This window comes from Serinus canaria, chromosome 4 (assembly GCF_022539315.1).
Source record: "Serinus canaria isolate serCan28SL12 chromosome 4, serCan2020, whole genome shotgun sequence".
NCBI classification, from domain to species: Eukaryota; Metazoa; Chordata; class Aves; order Passeriformes; family Fringillidae; genus Serinus; species Serinus canaria.
The window spans coordinates 48,990,017-49,011,133 of NC_066317.1; the positions used below are offsets into that span (position 1 = coordinate 48,990,017).

General features: G+C 39.9%; 2 protein-coding genes across 5 annotated transcripts in view; one reads left to right on the forward strand and one right to left on the reverse strand.

The window, feature by feature from the left end:
* The window catches only part of FAM114A1 (family with sequence similarity 114 member A1), a 29,122-nt gene extending 17,562 nt beyond the window's left edge, over positions 1-11,560 (reverse strand). The window contains exons 1-4 of one of the 3 annotated variants that reach the window (XM_018925656.3): positions 11,431-11,499; positions 9,739-9,796; positions 8,559-8,944; positions 7,688-7,775 (exon numbers count right to left, since the gene is read on the reverse strand). In XM_018925656.3, the coding sequence (XP_018781201.1) occupies positions 7,688-7,775; positions 8,559-8,936 (466 nt within the window). In that variant the 5' untranslated portion in view covers positions 8,937-8,944; positions 9,739-9,796; positions 11,431-11,499. Of the gene's footprint in view, positions 1-7,687; positions 7,776-8,558; positions 8,945-9,738; positions 9,797-11,430 lie in introns of those variants that run through there. The other 2 variants (XM_009100070.4, XM_050973749.1) reach the window with 2 other exon arrangements.
* An 857-nt stretch (positions 11,561-12,417) lies between these two features.
* LOC103824755 (toll-like receptor 1) lies at positions 12,418-19,025 on the forward strand. Of its 2 annotated transcripts, none has more exons than XM_050973308.1 (2): positions 12,418-12,583; positions 16,839-19,025. In XM_050973308.1, exon 2 carries the CDS (start codon positions 16,902-16,904, stop codon positions 18,861-18,863), a length of 1,962 nt encoding a protein of 653 aa, XP_050829265.1. In that variant the 5' UTR covers positions 12,418-12,583; positions 16,839-16,901; the 3' UTR covers positions 18,864-19,025. The 2 variants fall into 2 exon arrangements, with proteins under 2 accessions (XP_050829265.1, XP_050829264.1); XM_050973307.1 differs by lacking the exon at positions 12,418-12,583 and adding an exon at positions 14,223-14,334 and having other exon boundaries at positions 16,839-19,021.
* Positions 19,026-21,117: the final 2,092 nt, after the last annotated feature.

The following is a 21,117-nucleotide window of genomic DNA, read 5'->3' on the forward strand; positions in this document are numbered from 1 at the left end:
TGTTTTACACAGAGTTTATTTACACTAGCAGATCACAGAGACTGGTGAGTCCCTGTGATCTGCTGGTGTAATCCCACTATAGGATTGGGTAGACTGGCTGCTAGTCAGACAAGGGGAGGCAGTATCTCCATCAACTGTAGTTGAAAAAGGCTGCCCTTAAAAAAGACTACTCTAAAATTGTCTGCCTGTTTTGCTTCTGGATATGTGTACAAGTATGCCCATGATATACTTCTCTCATTACAAGCAATCCACCTGTTAATCTTGCTTTGCTGGACATTTCTGTGCATCAGCTAAGGTGCAACAGGTGAAAAACAAACCAGGTGAGCAATACTTCTTTCCAACACAAAGTTAAATATCTTCAGTGACAGGATTTGATTTTTATCTTGTACTGTACACTGTCAGTGCATCTTGCATGAAATTGATCACTTCTAGCAATAGGACAGTCCAGAGTGCTTCAGCTATCTGCCTAACAACTTACGAGAAATGTTAATGACAATTTCATAATTTGGTTAAACTGAACTGTAAATAGATAAATTATTTCAGAAAAGGCATTAATACAAATGGTCAGGCAGATATCTAGACATCTAAGGTGCAAAGTTATGCATAATGATTGTGTTGTCCACAATTTCCCACAACTGTGTGCATTCTATTAGAGAAGTTCAAAGCATCTTTTTCAGTTACATTAATTGCAGCAAAATAGCCTATCACTTGCCAGTGCTCTGCAGCATTCTGAATAAACACATACATATGTGTGTGTTTGTGTGTGTGTGTGTGTGTGTGTGTGTAGTCATACAAATATGCTTTTGAACGTCTGATTCAAGAAAGATGCAGCAAATCTAGTTGGAGTAGGAAAAAGAAAAGCTTAGATTTATGACTATTTATGAATATATGTATTTATGAATAAATATACTCTAGAAAACATATGTGAAGCAGCACCTCTGAAAGATCACATAAAAGAAAACTGCAGTATCTGGAGGTAAACATAAAGAACAGATATGGCCTATGGAACAGACCTGCAGTGACAGGGAATTTCATTGGCTGCACAAGGTCCCAATGTTTTACACCATAACAACCTAGGCAGATAAATGCTTTTACCTGTCTAAAGAAAATATGACCTTAATCTATTTTATCTCGTGTCTTACAAAAAACAGTAGTGCATCCAACTGTGTGAGTCATACCAGGTTATGCACCACAACGTTTAAGTCATTGCTGGATCATTTCCTGACTTTTGCAAAGTCTGTTCCAATGCAGATACAGGAGTGCATTGTCTAATTCCAATCTCCCACATATTTTAATGAGCTCAATGAAAATGTTAACTTGGATAGATTCTCGAGTCATTTATTTAATCCCCATATTCCTGGGACTCGAATCACTATTAATTGTGCTTTTACACTAATATAATAGACACTGCATGTCACATACCTTTCCATTGCTTCTGCTCACAACTTTTTAATTGTGCAAGAGTTTTATTCTTTTCATTGACCTAATCAACCTGACTTGGTAACAAACTACTATGGTCCTGTAGTCATATAAAAATCCTATAAATATTGAGCAAAAATTTGAATTGTCTGCAAAAGTTACACGTTTTCAGATCAATTTCCCACTTTTTTCCCTGTGATTTTTTTATAGCCTTGAATTGATTCCCATAGTTTGGCAGACAAGCTAACACATTTAAGAAGAGAAAGCACACAGTTGCCGTATTGATATTTACTGACCTACAAAAGGCAGCATTTTTGGGGCTTGGTTAAATGCCCTAGAATAATAAGAAAATACTCCAGGTCACCTAAGGGTAGCTTTGCTGAACTAAGTTATGTGGCATGTATGTTTGACTGCAGCAGCAAAACCAGATGAGATCAGAAGACCACAGCTGAAGAAGCCATACGTGCACAAACAGGGCAGAAATGCCTGTTGCCTTGGAAATGAAAACAATTTGTAATTTCAAAAGGCACAGAAATAAAAGAGGTCATAGGAGAGAAGCCTACAATTTAAAGATGCAATCATTTTGTAACACTGGATGTGCTAATGCAACTGAGCTGACACCTCTGACATCTCCATTTACTCTTCTGTAACAGCAGACAGAGTTATGCAATAGGCATTGTTAACTGTGAGCTTTTGGAAGAAAGCACTCTTTTTCCCCTGTGTTGTTGCTTTTGTTTCTCTTGCCTCCATGATTCCTTGCCTTTCTATTGGCTGGCAATTTCCACAGAATATTATTGTTCATGTTCCTAGCTGGAATCTTTCATTAAAAAAAGAAGGTTTTGCTAACACTGCCTAACAACATGACCTGCTTTTTGGTTTGCCTGGTCTGCCAAGATCAGGCAAACCAAAATACAGCACTCACAAATGCTTTAGTCAGATCCCATCGCACTTTGCTGCAAGCTGTTTTATCTTCCACCTCCCAGCTTAGTAGCTTTGGATTCCCTGCAGAGCTGAGAGAGGCAAACAGACATCTCTGGAGGGCAGTTCACTACATCTGAAACCTAAACCACTCTGAATAGGAATCATTGATCCCTTGTCCAGCTAGTACTCACAGGCAATTGGACTCTCCGATTCAGTGGTACAGATGGGGAAGAGTTTGAGATTTTGTCCCCGGCTACAACACTGCCTTTGTAACCCATGTCCTACCATGGGAGCACATCTAATGAAGAACTGATCAAAATTTAGTCTAGTAACATGAGTGAAGCCTCATCTAGCTCAAGCTAAAGATAAAGACCAAGGCCTTAAATGAGCATCTTTCACCAGATGAGAAACTGAAGAACATGAAACTGGCTGGAGGAGAATCACTTCACAACATGAAGTATAGAAATGTGGACAATCCAGCCGTGCTCTGGTTTTGTACACTAAAAAGTGCGACCCCATTGTGCTCCCTTTTAGGCTATCCTATTGGCACTCCATTCACTTCAAGCCTTCACAAAATTTCTCTTCCTGGCAGTTAAAACAAAACAAAACAAAAAAAAAAAACCAAAAAAACAACAGGCTAGATTCTTATAACACCTATGCTATCTTGTCTATAAATCAGGACTCACTCCGATTAATCTAGTAAATGAGACTAGATTCAGCTCTACTTATTGCAAGCATAAAAGGTTTCAATAATAGCAATAAGCATAAAGGCTGTTACATCATTTTATTGGTTCTCAGTCTCTTTTAGACTGTAAACCCATGTTAAAAGACATAAAGAACCCAAAACAGACTGCCAACCCAAAATGCATCCACATTTCCTTCCTTCTGTTACTCCCATTCAGCATTCTTAAAAAGGAATAACTGCAAAGGGCTTTGCTGCTACAGCAGCTGAAAAGTGTTATGTACAAAACAGTTGTGACCACCATGTGATTCCAACCCAAAGTAGTTTTCCCTTAATCGGCTGAATCTTTGAAATAAAAAAAAGTCTGAAGAGATTAACTATCCTCTTTATGATCACATAAAGTACAAGCATAACTAAAGTACAAGCATAACATCCAGCCTTCTTTTTTTAATATTGTACTTTATTTTGCAACAGGGCAATAGTATCTATAGAGAATATCAAAGACATTTGCCATGTTTGAATACTTTAATTTCACATTTTCTGCAGCACTGGCATTTCTGTTCCACAGAAATCAACTTAAGCTATGTAATGCTGATTATTACACATACCTATGCATTATAATATCTAAGCTTATGAACACATCTGAAGTGACATCTGAAGTGACATTTTGTTCTGTCATACTGAGTGACAAAAAGTGCTTTTCAGCATACCAAGAAGTATGGGTGTCTGATATTTTCATGTGCCATTCCCATAGTTGAGGAACTAGTTGAGAATATACACAAGAACAAAATAATCAAGATAGCAGAACAATAATTACAAACAATACATTAGAAAGATGTATTACGTAGCCTTACAGCATGAATTTCAGGGATCATGTGAATCAAATGGTTGAGTTATTTTTTTATTACTTTTATTGTGTGAATGTATTGATAGGTGCTACTCTTAGCAATGGCCCTAAAGGTAAAACACCTTAAACTTACACAGAGTGAAGCATTTGTATACAGCATGATAGAGAATAGACTTTTCTTGTAAATGTAGCTCACTGAGGACCATAATTTCAGCACCTTATGAATGCCATACCTCATTCAAAACACAGCACATGAAAGGCAAGGCTTGCAGAAGGTTGTCACTTTCATTAAGCCAGCAGATAGATGAGTTGCAAGAAAAATAGACCCAAGCTTTAAAGCATAGAAGATGTTTTAAAAATGCAAGTCACAAGCTGCCAGTACAAACTAAAAATATATTTTGCCTCACATAAGCCCTCAGGATAAAGAGTTGGCTGCTGCAGCTAACCTAATGGCTTCTTGGTGCAGTTATGGGAGGTTCTACTACTCCCCATGTTCCATGCTTGTCCCTTCTGCTTCCCTGAAACTGGTCTCAAAGAGTCAGTTCAAGGAACTGAAGAGCCAGAAATGGATTTTTCTTTCCTCTAGAGTTATTTTTATGTCAGTTTTGCTTCCTAAACTGGATTAGAGGGAATGCAGAGGAACATGAATGCTGGTACAGGGAGAAGAAAGAAACATGCAAGGAAAAGACAGGTGAGGGACTACACATTTCAGTGGCTACTACCCATTAATTGATTGATTTAGCTGCAAGAGTCATCCTCTCAAGCAGGATAGCTTTATCAACACTGTCAAAAGTCTGACGTGTAATGGCTGATTTACTAAAAACCACAATTGAAAAGAAAGACACTAAAATGGTGATAATTAGTACAAGTTGTTCCTCCACATCAAAGTGAGCCTTCTCCAATCTCATCATTCCAGCAACTATTTCAGTGGTTCTGGGTTCTGCTCCATTGTGGTTCCACAAGGAGGAACCTTGCAACCTGCACCTTTCGAGAACAAAAGAAATATCTTCACCTCATTGATGCAGTTGATTCAATAGTTTGCTTAGTGTGACATCTAGTGTCAACACCCCAAACATGGTTCAGGCTGTGACTGAAACTCCAAAGGCATTATGGATTCTGCTGTGTAGAGGAGTATCACATCTGTCTTGTTGTTGGGACCTCAATACAAATAATGTCAAAATCAGTTCAAAGACAACACATATTTTCTTTGGAATAAAAAACTACCACCAAAAGAACCTCTGGCTCTATGTGCAGACTTACTTAAAGGAGGATGAGATACAAACTATATGGAAAACGAGTTGTTATTATTGGGAACTAAAATCAGCTGTCCTAAATAAATTATAGCCATGCATTAAAAATGCCCATGTGTTTGTGAATTCTCTATCAGTGTCTGAAGGATAATGAAACTGAGATCATTGGAACAACATTTTAACTCAGTCTTAAATAGGCGGGAATGCAAGAAAAATTAATTACAGGAAGAAGAATTATTCTTAGAAGAATTATTCATTAGAAAAATCTACCCAGGGATATGGTAGAGTCTCCAGTTGCTGGGGGTTTTCAAGATGTGACTGGCCAACATGCTAGATAATCTCATCTAGATGCATAAACCCTTTCCCACAAAACTCCTGACTAGATGACTTTTCAAGGTACTGTCCAACCCCTTGTTGGTCCATGATACTCCTTCTTAAAAGCAGAATGTATTTGTTTAAGCTTTTAAGATGTTATTTAGTCCACATCAAACTGTTTGTGCAATTTTTACAAAGTACAATTTTGAAGAAAAACATAAGGAATAGTAAATATTGGTCATATTTCACCAGACAAGCATCTGTGTTGTACAATATGATGACAGAACAACAGAAAAATCACAGACTGAAGGTGTTGCTATTGTGTTAACTCTAAGAAGGCAGTTTTACTTACAGCATTTGCTACTACAGCATTTGCTGAAGGAATAGCCACTTTGCAGTGGACTGGTCCATAGCAAAACTATTTTCTGATGTGGAATAGAAGATGAAGTGTTGGTTGAACTGATAGGATATTAAATGGAGTAACTTTAAGGAGAATAATAAATATAAAATAATAATAAAGCTTATAGAAATTCCCAATACCTTTAATTTTTTTCCGTATAGCACACTAGGGAATTATAGTGAAGGAAATATGTGGTCTATACAGAATCATATCCTGTCCATGACAGTGAGAGACAGTAAGTATTTCAGAGGATCAAGCATGAATTTTCATAATAAACAAGTAGGAAATAAGCCCTCTGTATCAGGAATATAAAATATTTCCTGGTGCATTGATTTCCTGTAACAAATCTAAGACTAGCTATTTGGTCTTCCAAGTTACCTTGGGTTCACAAAACATGGAAGAACATAAATTTGATTTTTGCTTAATTCAAATTCTATTTTGTTAAATAAATTCACAAAGTTAGATTCAAAATTATTAGATTGGAAACATGGAAACTCAATCTTCCCTGACCCCAGGGTCAGGAAGTCTGTCTATGCTGCAGATTCCAGGAAACAGGAAAACAGGAGAATTGCTGCTTTATATACATCTGGTTTTAGGTGCTTTCCTAGTTGTTCTTGGTCACTGTCAGAACCTAAATAGTAGATGGGTATTCAGTGTGAAATAGTGCAACCATTCTGATGTTGAATTAAAATTATTCTAAAATTTTCCTTTTCAGCATGTGAATGCTCTTTTTCCAAGGCAACTTGACTTGTTCCAGCTGTGCTTATTTTTAGACAATAATAATCCTAAAAATATTTATTCATGGTGATGACATGCCTATTCAAAACAGACATCACACGACCTTATCAAGTCAGACAGCCTACACAACAAACTTGATCCACACATCCTAGAAACCCATTCTGAATGTAACTAGAAATGTAAATTTTTGTTGTCAGAAAGAAAATGTAGTTATTTACTCCTGACTGTGGATGTTACTGAAATAAAAAGAGGACAAGGAAACTTCCCTCCTCTGAGAAACAGACAGAAACATTTACTGTCCATGAAAAAGAAGAGATAAGGAGGAGAATTATTTAGCCTTATTTGGGATCATAAAACCAGTATCTCTATTGAACTCATTTTTAGTAACTAGCAATTAATTTTAATTCCTAGGTTCATCTTTTGAAAGTGTTCTGTGGATCCTTTATGAGAACTGACTAGCTAACAGATTGTTTTGTTACAAAACATTTCTGGTTTGTGAGAAATTACTTCCCACTGGTAACTATGTATTTCTATGCTTCACTTTTTGTCAGTGAGTTTTCAAAGAGCAATAATTAAGTTTTACCTGAAGTCTTCACAAGGACATTTTGTACTGACCTACTATTGGAAATGAGAGTATAGGGAGAGGGAGAACAGGGCCCACGTTTTAATACATTGTTCTACTGTCTGAAATCTAGTGTGACAGTGTGAATGTTTTGCTGGGTGGCAAGAAAATCTGGAATGATTTACTAGAAGTGAATTCATGAGTAGGCAGGAGTCAATCCTGACATACAAACTATTAACACACGTGAGCATGAATCTCCGTTGCTTTGACTTGAGAAACCATAAGCCTTTGGCTGATAGAAATTGTACTGGATTATGGACCCTTTCTATGAAGAAGCCACAATCAAGTAATTCATTAACTTTACAACAAGCCTAGTACCTTGTCCATAACTGGAATAATTAGGAAGGTCCATTTTCCTCTTTTAAAAAAATCATGCTTCCCAAGCTTATCAAGGCAAAATTGTCTATGAATCCTTAAGATGCAACGCTAATCTGTCTAATGACACATGAAAATTACTAATTATTTCCTCACATTTTACCAACTGAACACTTACCCACTGTGGCAGAAGCTGATGACAGGAGAGACTTTCCCCAGGTACCCCAAGCTCCCCATCTGCTTGCTTTAGATGAGGAGTCTGCAGCCTATAAAAACAAAATAGTTACTCCACTGTCTAAAAATCTTGTTCTCAAGAGGCAGGAGGAAACACAAAACACCTGTCAGGCAACAAAATCTGGCATTTAATAAATGACGACAGATTGGGTTTTATATGGAGCTCAAACTTCTGTGCACAAAAAAAGCAGAAGCATAGTTCACATCATCTGTTCCTGGAAGAGCTTTAAACTCCAGAGATGTCTTTACAGATGTCCTAATATTTCTTCAGGTACCCAATCCTATAAAGCCATACAAGTTTATTAAGGCTAATATGAGGGAGAGGTAGGAACCTGTCTCCTTCCTGGGTTGGAGGCAAGAGCCAGAGTTGGAGGTTTCTCTTCCAAAGTCTCCCATATGTGTAATTCAGATGTGCACAGGGAACTCCTAACAACTGAATTCAATAAAAACACAGCCAGAGGAGGTGCTGCATACCTCTTACACTAATGGGTAGTGTTAAGTCATTATCAGTATTCCATATTTAAATCACGTTAAGAAACTGTTGTCTCAAGACTGTGTCCAGTTACATATCAACTCTACACAATGCAAGTTTCATTGCAACCAGACTCGAAAGACCAAATTAATATCATACTGGCAAAATGAAATAAACTATTACTAGTTTTCAAAAGCTTGGTGTTGCATTTTAATTTATCCCTATGTAGGTTTTCCACATAATTTCCTAGGTTTTTGTAAAAAACAGGACACACATTATACAAAATTCTGTCCTCACAATGCAAGGAGAGGAGGGCTTTTACAGAAAAGAAAGTATTGCTTACTGGATTGCTTTGCTCATGCAGTGTTTCTTCCAATTCAGGTTCTGCATCAAGGTTTACAGTTTCAATGCACTCGGTGGGCGTGTCTTCAATTGTATCTTCGCTGGAAGGCACGTTGGAAGGCAGGCTGGAAGGCAGGCTGGAAGGCAGGCTTTCAACGAGTTTTTCAGTCAAAGGGTTTTCATTAATGACTGTGTCTCCTTCCTCTCCATTACTAACATTCTGAGTGACCTGTCCATGTTGATCTTGTGAAGACTCATGCAAGATCTCAGCTTCTACGAGGTGTGGTACTGATTCATGAGGCAATACCTCATTACTGGGCATCTCCATTACTTCAGGTTTTTCTTCAGATGGGGTGCCATCAGCTATGTCTTCAGACATTTTCAGTTCTGAATATAGAAAGTAAAGTCTTTTAGGTACCATAAACATTGGAGTGTTTATTATAAAATACACAGTGTTTACCATATGCTGCTGCTGAAAAACAATACAACCTTGATCTAAGACCTCCTAAAGCAGGGAACCCTGTGGCACATGCCTCATGCTGGCACTGGCATCAGGATAATACTGTAAATACTCTGCTCACTCTGCAGCACCCCACTCAAATACAAAGAACAGCACTACTGTTTTCCAAAATATGGTTCAGTGAGAGTGAAAGGATATTAATTTGTCTGGAGAAGTCAAATGTAGTTTGACTTGTAGTTTCCACATGGTTAATTTCTATATTCACTACCAGGTGTGTATGAAAGACCACTGCAGAACAAAATAACCAAGCTGCAATAGCCAAGCAGCTCTTGCTCTCCCTTTCATCGCTGCGGCATACACAGGTTCCTACAGCCTGCTGACTGAGAGAGGGGAGGATAACTCTCTGTACCTAAAACTGTGGTGACATTCATGTGCTCGAGAAGGGGCATAATCTACCTAGAGGCATAATCAGGCCATGCTACCTAGAGCCATTTCATAGACACAGCCACAGCATAGAGTCATTGCTCACACTGTTTCTGTATCACTTGTCCCAAAGTCTTGCTCTTTGGGGAGTGCAACACTTCTCACCACCTCCTAAAATTCCAGCTGTGTGATTAAACTCCAGTTTTGAAGCCAAGGTGAGCTTGTATGAGGTAGTTATTGATTTATTTTTGGTGAGGGGGGTAAGTTATGAACCAGTTTTCTCTTATTTATTCCTTACCTTCCAATGTAATTTTGGAGGTATTTTCCACCACTGTGCAGTCATCAGGCTGAGGATGCTGATAGGCAAAGATAAAGTCACAGAGTAAGCTCTGCAGCTGATTAAGGAGTGGCACTGCCAGAGTCCAAAAGGACTGCTGGTCTGTTGGTTACTAACATTTCTTTGTTGGTAACAACAGTATACTTGGCACTCAGAAGACAATCCTTGACAGAGAGCCTGCAAAATGTTGAGTTGCATGGCATAGAAAGACGTGTACAGTCCTCTCTGTAGATGCTGCCTTTTCATTGACTCTCATATTAATTAAACACGGCTCAAAGGTATGCATCAGTCAGGAAGAATGGAGATTGTATGAGAGACTAAAGAAAAAAGGGGGGAAAAAAGGCAAAAAGCAAAACATAACTGGGATTTAGGAGAAATCTGCCTGAGAAGCATGTATTTAAATTAGTATATTTTATTAAAGTCTAAAGAATTGTATACATCTACAGCTTTAGTAGCCTGTTTATCTAATGTGAATGCAGATCACTTGTTTAAATAGTTCCAACAGTAGCACTTTGGATCAGTGAACAAGAAACGTAAGTAAAAAAGTAAGCACTTGCTATCACTTGTATTACTTCAGCTTACACTGTACCTTAATTATCTTCAGAAAACATGAATTCTAAAGCAAGAATCTTTGCATTGTTTTCTATTAAAAATACAGCAAATATTATAAAATGCTTTATTGTAGGGAAGTATTGCTATTGTTGTAGCAGTACTCACTGTGTGATGGGCAGCATCACCTAAGGAATTTTTTTGTATTTGTAAATCAAATTCCATCATGAGATATGAGGATCCTCTATTAAAACCTGTAATACCTTTACACACATACTTCATAATTTTGAATGAGCATTAGCTCTGAGTATGCCCAGCACTTTTTAAAGGATCACACAGACGTGCACATGGATTTCTGCAGTACTGGGTCATTTTTGGGTACCACTCGGTCCCTGCAGTTGCCTGCTGAACCTTCCTTCCAGGAGCACGGCACGTAACAGCAAATCACCGCGTCTGTCAGAACACACGAGCCGCGCTGCACCCGGGGTCAGCGCCATTCAACCTCTCATCCGTGAGACTGTCCTGATCCAAATCAACTCGGACAGCTCCGCCCAAAGGGAATTACTCTACGGGGAGTTTGTGAGGGAGATGCTAAGGCCATCCCGGACCGGTGGCGGGGTAGTGCCCCGCCCGCACCGACCAGCCGCGCTGAGGGGGCGGCGGTGGCGGCACCTGCCGAGCCTGGCTGAGGAGTTTCACCTCCCCTAGAAAGCAAAGCCCAGCTGCCGCCGGGCGCCTTCGGGCACGAATCGCCGTCCCCGAGCGGGAAGGAGGAATAACTTTTTTGGCGACGGCACCTTGTTCCCCTCTCGCTCGACGCCCGCTGTCGCTCCTTCTCCGCGGGCCGCTGCGGGCACGGCGAGCGCAGGCGAACCTCCCCTGGCGCCCGCCGCCGGCAGCTCCCCCTGCCCCGCTGCCCTTTGCCCCCTGCCCCAGGCGGGGCAGGAGCAGCCGGGGAGCCGCTCCCGCAAGCCCGCAGCGGCCACAACTTCCCGCTTCTCCTTTTCTTTTTTTCCCTTTTCGAAATTCCCCTCTGGGACAGAGCTGTGTGGTGCAGCCAGTGTCAAAAGCGGCAGAAAAAGCAGAAATCGCCGTGCTCCTTACCGCTCAGCAGTGCCCCGACCGGCGCGCCCCCGGCTCCTTCCCTTCCCCGCCCCGCCACGTCGGCAGCAGCGGGGGGAGGAGGTAGAGCGGGCCCGGCAGCTCGGGCCGGCCCCAGGGAGGAGGGAGGGCTGGCTTTTGTCACTCGCTCGCCTTCCGGCTGTGTGAGGCGGCGGATTGTTGCAAAGGGGCAGCGCCACGCCGCTGCCGAGCCGTCCAGGGCTCCAGGCTTCTCTAACCCAGCGCGGGGAGCCGCCATGCCCGCCCCTCACGGCCCTCGGCGCGGGGGACGCAGCGGGGCCCGGCGGGACCCCGCTGGAGGCGCCGGCCCGGAGCTTCGGGCGCGGCTGCAGCAGCGCTTCCCTCAGGGCCGGCGGCACCTCCGCGTCCGCGCTGAGGCAGAAAAGGGGTGAATTTCATAGAATCATAGGATATGCTGAGTTGAAAGGGTCCTATCGGGATCAGAGAGTTCAACTCCTGGCCTTGTGCAGGACACCCCAAGAATCACACCACGTGCCAGAGAGCGTTGTCTCCAAACACTTCTTGGACTCAGATAAGCTTGGTGATGTGGCTACTTCGCTGGGAAGCCAGTTCAGTGCTCAACCATCGTCTGAGAAAAAGGACAAATTTATCTAGTAGCTGAGCTGGCATAATTTTTTTTTTTTTTTTTTGGAAAGTCTAATCCTTCCTTAAAGTGAGCACTTACTGACCCGTGGGGTTGCGGAATTGAACGGAGATGTAGCTTATGTAGCTTTTCGGATAGTGCTTGGCACCTCCGTTATCGCTGTGTTTACAGGAAATGCCCTGACAGAAGCCGGCGGTGCGTGCGCACATTTCCAGTCAGTTGATGAATCACTTGGTTGAGCAAAGGGGTTTCAGGCTGTTCCCAACAGCCTGTGGTTCTTGTTTCTGTGTAATTCCTCATACCTGTTCCTCTTTTTGCCACCTCATTTTAAGGCGAAGCATGCCCTTTACAATGGTGAAAGGCAATATAGCATCATTTCTATCACTAGTCTGCAAACGAGAGAAGTTGCTTTTGACCCAGGCAGTAAACCAGCACGATGTGAGCCACTGAGGAGAGCTACTCCAAGGGGTTACAAAAGCTCTCAGAAGTGTGTTTTACAAATACCGATCATGCTATGTGACTTTACCAGGCGTAAGTCTCTGAAGCTTCTCATTAAGGTAGTTGGTAGCAGACCAAATGTTTGTAGCCCTATGTAATAAGTTTCTTTTGAAGGTCTTTCAGTGAGAATTTAAGTGTCAAGGAATGCTGGGTAATTTATTAATGTTAGATATATTTATTGAAAATTAAATCTAGAGCTGTCCTAGGGATTTCCCTCTGCTTCTCAGTGGAGCTTGTGGAAGAGTAAGAGCAGTATGACATTCATGGACTGTATTAATCTACCTCCAGTGATTGCACTGGTAAATCTAAGTGGTAAATCTGAAGGGTTAGGGGGATGCAATTAATAGTAGTATGCTTATTTTGCTGTTTAACGTGTTGTTCATCTGTCTTTATAGTACACAGGCATACAAACAATGCCAGTGGCAGCTCATCCTGTCCCTGAATTTAAGAGATTCTCTGGAATAAGAGTCTGTACCTTACAGGAGATAATAAACAGTACCAATTGTATGTCTGGTTCTGCATTCAGCAGAGCAATAGGCAGTTCAGGCAGTTCAGCTGTGACATTACAAAACAGGCATGAATATTTGGTAGAAGCAAGGTGTTAGCATGACCTTAGGATTTTATCTCGTCCTAAGGATGGATAGCAAAGTCTTTCCATCTAAGAGCAGGCAATGGAGAGGCTTTTATGTAACATCATTATAAGGTGGTGTTTGGAAATCTGCTGTGAATAGTCTTGTCTAAATTGACAGAAATGGAGAATGAATCATAAAATCATAGAGTACTACTGTAAGAATCATCAGCATTATAGCAGTGCATTTCCCATATTCTGTTGCTTACTACCTGTCCTATCTTTCAATTTCATTTTTGGATGACCTCTTTTCACTTGAGGCTGAGAAATTAAATATCATCTATAGAATAAGCCTCAAAGGGAAAAAGTAATTTTTTAGATTATTGCCTCTGCTTTCTGAACCATTGAAATATTAAATAATGAATGTGTTATGATGTGCTAACTCAGAAAGGTAGGTTGTAGTGTGGCAGTTCTGTATTTAGATTCAGCTAAATATAATGGTGGAATTTCTGACCAACATTATACAGAAATAAAGAGCGATTGGTTTATGTCTTTGCCAGGACAATAACCCTGTGTTTAGGCATTCAATACCAAAGTCACTGTTCTGGTTTAGTTTTTTAAAAAAACCAAACCAAACCAAACTCCACTCAATGTTTGCATGTTCAGTGTTTAACCCAATGACAACGCTGCTGAAGCAGGAGAGGGATTATTATTCTGTTGCCATTAAGTGGAAATCAAACTAAGACATGGTACTTTTATAAACCAGCCTTGATAAGAGTCTGACAACTAAATTGGTGTAGCAAAATGGACAAAAAATTACAGTAATGCATAGAGACTTAGATCATTATTAAGTTTAGATAGAAAGGTGTTTGAATTACTTATTCAAAAGAAGTACTCATTTTCTATTAATTTAATGAAGGTAGAAAATTGGTAAAAAGATTAATTTTTCTCCAGTTAAATATATTGCAAAGCATAAAAACACAAAGTTCAATAATAATGGAATAGTGGGGATAGTACAGTAATGTTGTATGTAAAAAATACATCTGGAGAAAAGCAAATGCCATTTCACAAGCTGTCAGTAGATGGCACAAACATGTATATAAAAATTTGGGTGTTCCTAAGTATTGTTAGTCAGTAGGATAGAGTTACAGGAAGGGGTTTTTTTTACTGTTTTCCTGAGAACATTTTCTGCTTTTTCGGACAGCAGGGATTTCTGGTGAGAAAAGTTTTAATTTTGTTGACTTTGTGCTGTTGCTAGTTAGCTGTAGTTGTTTTATATTCTGTATCTTATTTGAAAATGAGCCCTGTTTTCCGTAGCAAGTTTACAGTGTTCTTTCAAGTGTATGGGTAAGCAACGATGGTGAAGTTGCTTGTGTTCAGAATATTTATCCAAAAAAAACCTGTCCCGGTAGCAGTCTCTTTTTATTAGCACTACACCCATAGTTAAGGGGGGCAGAGTTATGGCAGTAGTTTTTCTAGTTTTCTACAGTTCAGGAACTGGGTCTAACCTGATCATGTGTTTCATCCTTGTGAAAGGCATGTTTGTAACATTCGTTTTTTGCATGCCTTAATACTGAACTGTCAAGGCTAAATGTATTCTATATATTTCTTATATGAAAGTTTAGTCAGTTTATACCAGTTTTTAAAACTTCATGTTTTATCTCCCCCCTGCTCTTTAAACAACAGGACACTTTCTTGCTATGCTCTTGGCTTGCCTACCCTCCTGGATTGCTTTTCTTGATTAAGCTTGATAAAAAATACCATGTTTGAAGACATGAGAATACTTCTGAATTAAAAGTGATATGACTATAAAGAATAATTTCTACAGTATTAGCCTCCAAATCACAGATTAAATATTATAAAAGTTTTTACTTGTGTTGCTTCATATGATATTCTAAACAAACTTTGAAGGTACTCATAAATAATTTGACTGAATGCTAGGATATATGAAAGAGAAAGAAAATAAAATACATGTAGAAGAATCCTATCCTTTTTTATTCTTGTCCACGGATATTGCTGAAATTTTATCAAAGAAGGAAAAATAATTTAAAGGCAGATTTTTTCAGATTTCTCTTGAAGCTACATATTTTGGTTAATTATAAACACATTAGTAGAGTTGCCCAAACAATCAGAAGAACAGGACTGAATATGGCCAAATGCCTTTTGAGGGCTGTGATACATATAATTTTTCCAAATGAGAATTTGGAAAAAGGCTGGAAAAATTTTGCTATATTACCCCACTATTTCTAGATGATTTCCAAGCTTAGTTTCATGCATTCTTTACAAAAGAACTCAGTGGACTTTTTTTTTTTTTTTCTTTTCTTTTTTTTTTTAAATCAAGTAGAATTTTGCCCCAGTAATTCTGAGGAAGCTTATGGAATGGTTAATGGTCCAGTGAATGTAGTCCTTGAAGTTGTAAATCAGTCTGTCAGGTGATAGCTACTGTCTCATTGTAGAGTCATTAGAAATATAAACTCACAATTTAACCCCTCCAGTATCAAGGGAAAGTTGAAGGCCAGTGCAGTCATTAAAAAGTACCATGGGAAACCTCAGATAACGTTATGATTTAAAATTAAAGGAAGGGAAAGGGAAAGAAGAGGAAATAAAAAGATATTAGAAATCTGGAAAACATATTTAAATAAGATTTACACATGTAAAATTATTAACCAAGTTCTTACCAGTTCCTCTTTTAGAGGGGCAGTCTAATGGATTTATGCAATAACTCAAAGGAGATTTAAGACAGTATTCTCAATGGCTGACTTAAACAAAGGGAGGCTGGCTATCCTAAATTCCTACATTCAGAAAGAAAAAGTGACCTCTAATAGGGAAAACCAAAGCAAAGACACAGTTATGATTTTTTCCGTTTAAAGTCTGTTTAATTAAACCTCTCTTTCACAACAGAGATGTTTGAGGTCAGTGTTCTTAGATCAGGGCTGGGGTTTGTGTACAGAGGTTCTACATCTATTTTTGTCTATATTTTTGTGTAACCTGCAAATATTCCCAGTGTATGTCTGGTGTTCTCTTTGTATACTTGTCAGACCAAATGTGAGCACCCCACTTTCAGAGTCTAAATTCAGGAAATGCTTAAGCTGAGACAAGAAGTGAACCCTTCTGTGGGCTTTCCCAAGGCATAAATATAGATCATTCTACCCTCACCCTTGTTTCCCAAGTTAAAAGAAGCACTGATGATCCAGTTTCAGCTATCTAAAGACATTCAGCTTTTGTTTCAGGCTCTTGAACATCCATCCTCTGTTTAAGTCCAACTGTTACTGTCAAAAGTCCATTTTAAAATAATGTCTCTGAGCCCAGTTCACATCACTTAAGAGAGAATCTGAGGAGGGGATGATGTGTTGAAACCAATTATTGTACTATCTAATCGAAGTGTGTTACACAATTTAGGAAGCCTTCATAATGCACTGTATCACAGCAGTAATTCTTTAAGTAAGCAGCAAATTTTGGACACCTATGAAATCAGATATGTTTTGTAAAAAACTGACTCATTACTTGTCAAATACACTGTATTTGCCAAATAAAAATTTTAGTGGTCTGTTAATAAAGAATGTCTCTCCTGAACGATCGTAGAAAATCATTGCATTTTGAATCAAATGGAGAAATGAGAAATTGGAACCTTAAAAAAAAAAATCTCTCTTTCTGATGGTTCCTGCACAGCTACTTAATAATACAATCTGGTTTTTGCTTGTGTTTCTTTAATTTCCACAGGATTGGAACAAAGATGGACAATTAAGAAAAGTATTGAGCACCTGCAAGGAAAGAGAAAACAGTATGACACTAAATACGAGCTTTCTCAGAAACGTTTTTCTGTACAAGTGTCTGTTTGCATTAACTTTTTGGAACCATGTCAGCCTGTCTGTAGAAGATGAACTCTTTACATCTGTTTCTAACAATTTTCAAGAGGATGTTTCTAAGCAAAAAATCATGAGCCTGCCACTCCTGTATACAAAGAGTTATCAGTCCAAAGCTAATGTTGATTGGGTTGTGATACAAAATACTACAGAAAGCCTGTCATTGTCAGAAATCACAGATCACAATGTAAAAAAATTGATAGCTTTATTATCTAATTTCAGACAAGGATCCAGGTTAACAAATCTGACACTGACAAATATGTCAGTGGGTTGGAATAATCTTATGGAAATTTTTCAGACTGTATGGCACACATCTGTTGAATACTTCAATACTAACAACGTAACACAGCTGTCAGACGTTGAAAGTTATGACTTTGACTACTCGGGTACTTCTATGAAAGCATTGACAATGAAGAAAATTGCAATCACGGACATGTACTTCACACAGGATGACCTATACAAAATATTTGCAAACATGAATATTACAGACATGACAATAGCTGATTCAGAGATGATTCATATGCTTTGTCCTTCAGATAAGAGTTCCTTTAGATACCTAAATTTTCAAAAGAATGATTTAACAGATTTTCTTTTTCAAAAATGTGACAACCTGCTTCAGCTGGAGACATTAATCTTGCAGAAGAATAAATTTGAGAGCCTTCGCAAAGTAAGCTTCATGACCAGCGGTATGAAATCACTGAAATACCTGGACATGAGCAACAACCTGCTGCGCCACGATGGAGCTGACGTGCCATGCCAGTGGGCCGAGTCTCTGGCAGAGCTGGACCTGTCCTCCAATCAGTTGGTGGACGCAGTGTTTGAGTGCTTGCCAGTCAACGTGAAAAAACTCAGCCTACAAAACAATCAGATCAGCAATGTCCCCAGCGGGGTGGCGGAGCTGAAATCCTTGGAGGAGCTGAACCTGGCATCGAACAGGCTGGCCGACCTGCCAGGGTGCAGTGGCTTTACGTCCCTGCAGTTCCTGAACATCGAGATGAACTTGATCTTCACCCCATCTGCTGACTTCTTCCAGAGCTGCCCAAGGGTCAGGGAGCTGCAGGCCGGGCACAACCCGTTCAAGTGTTCCTGTGAGCTGCAAGCCTTCATCCGCCTGGAGAGGCGCTCAGGGGGGAAGCTCTTTGGCTGGCCGGCAGCGTACGTGTGCGAGTACCCCGAAGGCTTGCGAGGGACGGAGCTCAAGGACTTCCACCTGAGCCTGCTGGCTTGCAACACGACGCTGCTGCTAGTGACAGCTCTGCTGCTGACGCTGCTGCTGGTGGCTGCGGTGGCCTTTCTGTGTATCTACCTGGATGTGCCGTGGTACGTGCGGATGACGTGGCAGTGGACGCAGACGAAGCGCAGAGCTTGGCACAACCCAGCCGGAGATCAGGGGGCCATGCTGCAATTCCACGCCTTCATTTCCTACAGCGAGCGCGATTCGCTGTGGGTGAAGAACGAGCTGATCCCAAACCTGGAGAGGGGGGAGGGCTGCGTGCAACTGTGCCAGCACGAGAGAAACTTTATCCCTGGCAAGAGCATTGTGGAGAACATCATTAACTGCATTGAGAAGAGCTACAAGTCAATCTTTGTGTTGTCTCCCAACTTTGTGCAGAGTGAGTGGTGTCACTATGAGCTGTACTTTGCCCATCACAAGTTATTCAGTGAGAATTCCAACAGCTTAATCCTCATTCTGCTGGAGCCAATCCCTCCGTACCTTATCCCTGCCAGGTATCACAAGCTGAAAGCTCTCATGGCAAAGCGCACCTACATGGAGTGGCCGAAGGAGAGAAGCAAGCACGCCCTATTCTGGGCTAACCTCAGGGCAGCCATTAACATTAACCTGCCAAAAGCTGATGAAAATTTGTATGAGGAAACAGATTAAGAATCTTTCTACTGGAGTTTGATCTGTTTTTCTTATTGAAATAATAAATATGATTACCATTCATTACAAATGTGTTTAACTTTTTGTTACACAATCTTGTTTCCAACTTGTCTATATGGATTTTGAAATACGACTTGAAATATTGTAGTGAGTTTTTCTCAGCAGAATAAAATCTGGAGCAGTTTAGTATGGTCATGTGGAAGAGTGCTTCAGCTGCTGGATAATTTCCACGGCTGCTTTAATCACAAAATTTATACAGCTTTGTCAAAGGAGATTTTTTTCTAAAATTGGTTCATGTGAAAGAAAATTTTGGATCCTGAGAAGGCGCCTGAAGTCCAGAGCTCAAAATGGTTGCTGAATAGTCTTTGTTCATGTTCGGTGGATAAAAGGATAGGACCCAGACACAGAAGTTTGTGAACTTTGAACTTGCCAAAAACAAGGATTGAGCAAGGAATAAAAGTTTTGGGGTATTTTTCTTAAGAAAAAAAAAAGGTTGGGTAGGTACTTCACTTTTTAGCTCAGCATTACAGCAAGGGAGAAGCACAGAGCTCTAAAACTCATGAAGTCCTTTACTTTGATGCCTAGATACCTTGACCAGAGGGGGTGGGAGGACATCTGCAATAACAGAGCTGCCTTCATCATATTGTTTATGTTTTGAGAAACTCCTGAGATCTCTAAATCATGCCTAGATTTTTTCCCCCCCTAGCTTTCTACTTTTTGTCTTCTCATCCATATATCTTACTTTATGTTTATTATTAAAATAATCTGTCCTTTTCTGCTGAAACAGTATCTCTTGTAGCATGGCTATGACTTGTGGTCAGAAAGTCAATAACCAGTCAGAGCCTGAAAAAATTTCCCAGGTCTTGAGACAACAGGTAATTTAATTGTTTATTCAATGAGTTAGAAAAACAAACTACATTTACAATATTTGCTTTTCCTTTACAGAAACATAGCAGGCCCCTCTGTCTCAACTTATACTGTTTTAGCTTGAAGAAAGCATGACTGGGCTCAGGCAAACTTTCACAACTGCTGAAGATGATGACAGCAAACTTCCTCTTTGCCCCAACAAGGGAAGTTTGTTTGAAATACCAGAGCTAGATGACCATCAAGCAGGAAGTTTCCCTTCAAAAATGTTTTTCAACATGTATATGAGAGAAAAAGGGATGTTATGATGAAATCCTCATGTAGTATAGGATGTCTACATTTTATCTGATTTCTGTCTTCCATTACTAGCAAAAGGTTTTAATTTTGATGCTTCTTTTTGCCTGAGGTTTAAGCAAGCTGAGATTTCTTTACCTGAAGCCTTGAACTGTGACTGTTTATGACCTGTAGAAGAAAGTTCAAATTTAACACCTTTAGCTCTCCCACTTAGCCTCAAAATTAATACAACACACCTGTTACCAAATTGCAGACATTTCACTCAGGACTGTGGAAATAAATGTTTTCTCTGCTTCCTCCTTCCCCTCCCACTACTGCTTCAGTGTGAAAACTGAAGATGATCAGACAGCTTGTTTTGCTTACCCCTTTCTCACAACGAGGGACAGCTGGATTATGTGGTACCTTGCTTGAAATTTCTCTTCAAAAGCCTCAGAGTTTTAGGCCAGTAACCCTTGAAACCTCTGTGATACAATTGACACCCCCTTGTGTGTAAACTCAAGAACTCATCTGGCTTCTTCTGTTGGCTGGAAGACAGAGAAACGCTCTGAAAGTCAGAGAGTTTCCAAGAAACCTTCCTGTTATTCGTGTGGGAGCCATAGCCATTACCAGAAATTAAGGAGTGGAAGGTTTTAACAAGGCAAGCAAGGTTTGTTTGCCACTTTGGTAAGAACTTGGAACTATATGACCTCAGGGAATGTAGCTGATGTTATGATAAGCAGAAGTATATAACTACAGTTCTATGGTATTACAGTTTCTGAATTCCAAAATCCTTGAGTGAATAAATTGGAAAGGGTGGCTTTTAATGAGCATGGGCATCAGTTAAAACTTGTACTTTGGAACCAGAAGTCCACATACTATTATCTTTTTTTTCCATATGTGCCAAATAATTGACTAAACTAATTGATTAAGCTAAACATGCAATTAATTATTAGAGCTAACATCTCCGATTCCACAAGAGAGAATGAGTTTCTCAAGTGTTATTAGGATATTTCAAACAAATATCTCCGTCTCTGTCATACTCTCAACCTTTCTATAAAACCAGCTTTAATCCATGAAGAAATTTTTTCGTGTTCATGGGGCCATACATAGTCTCACT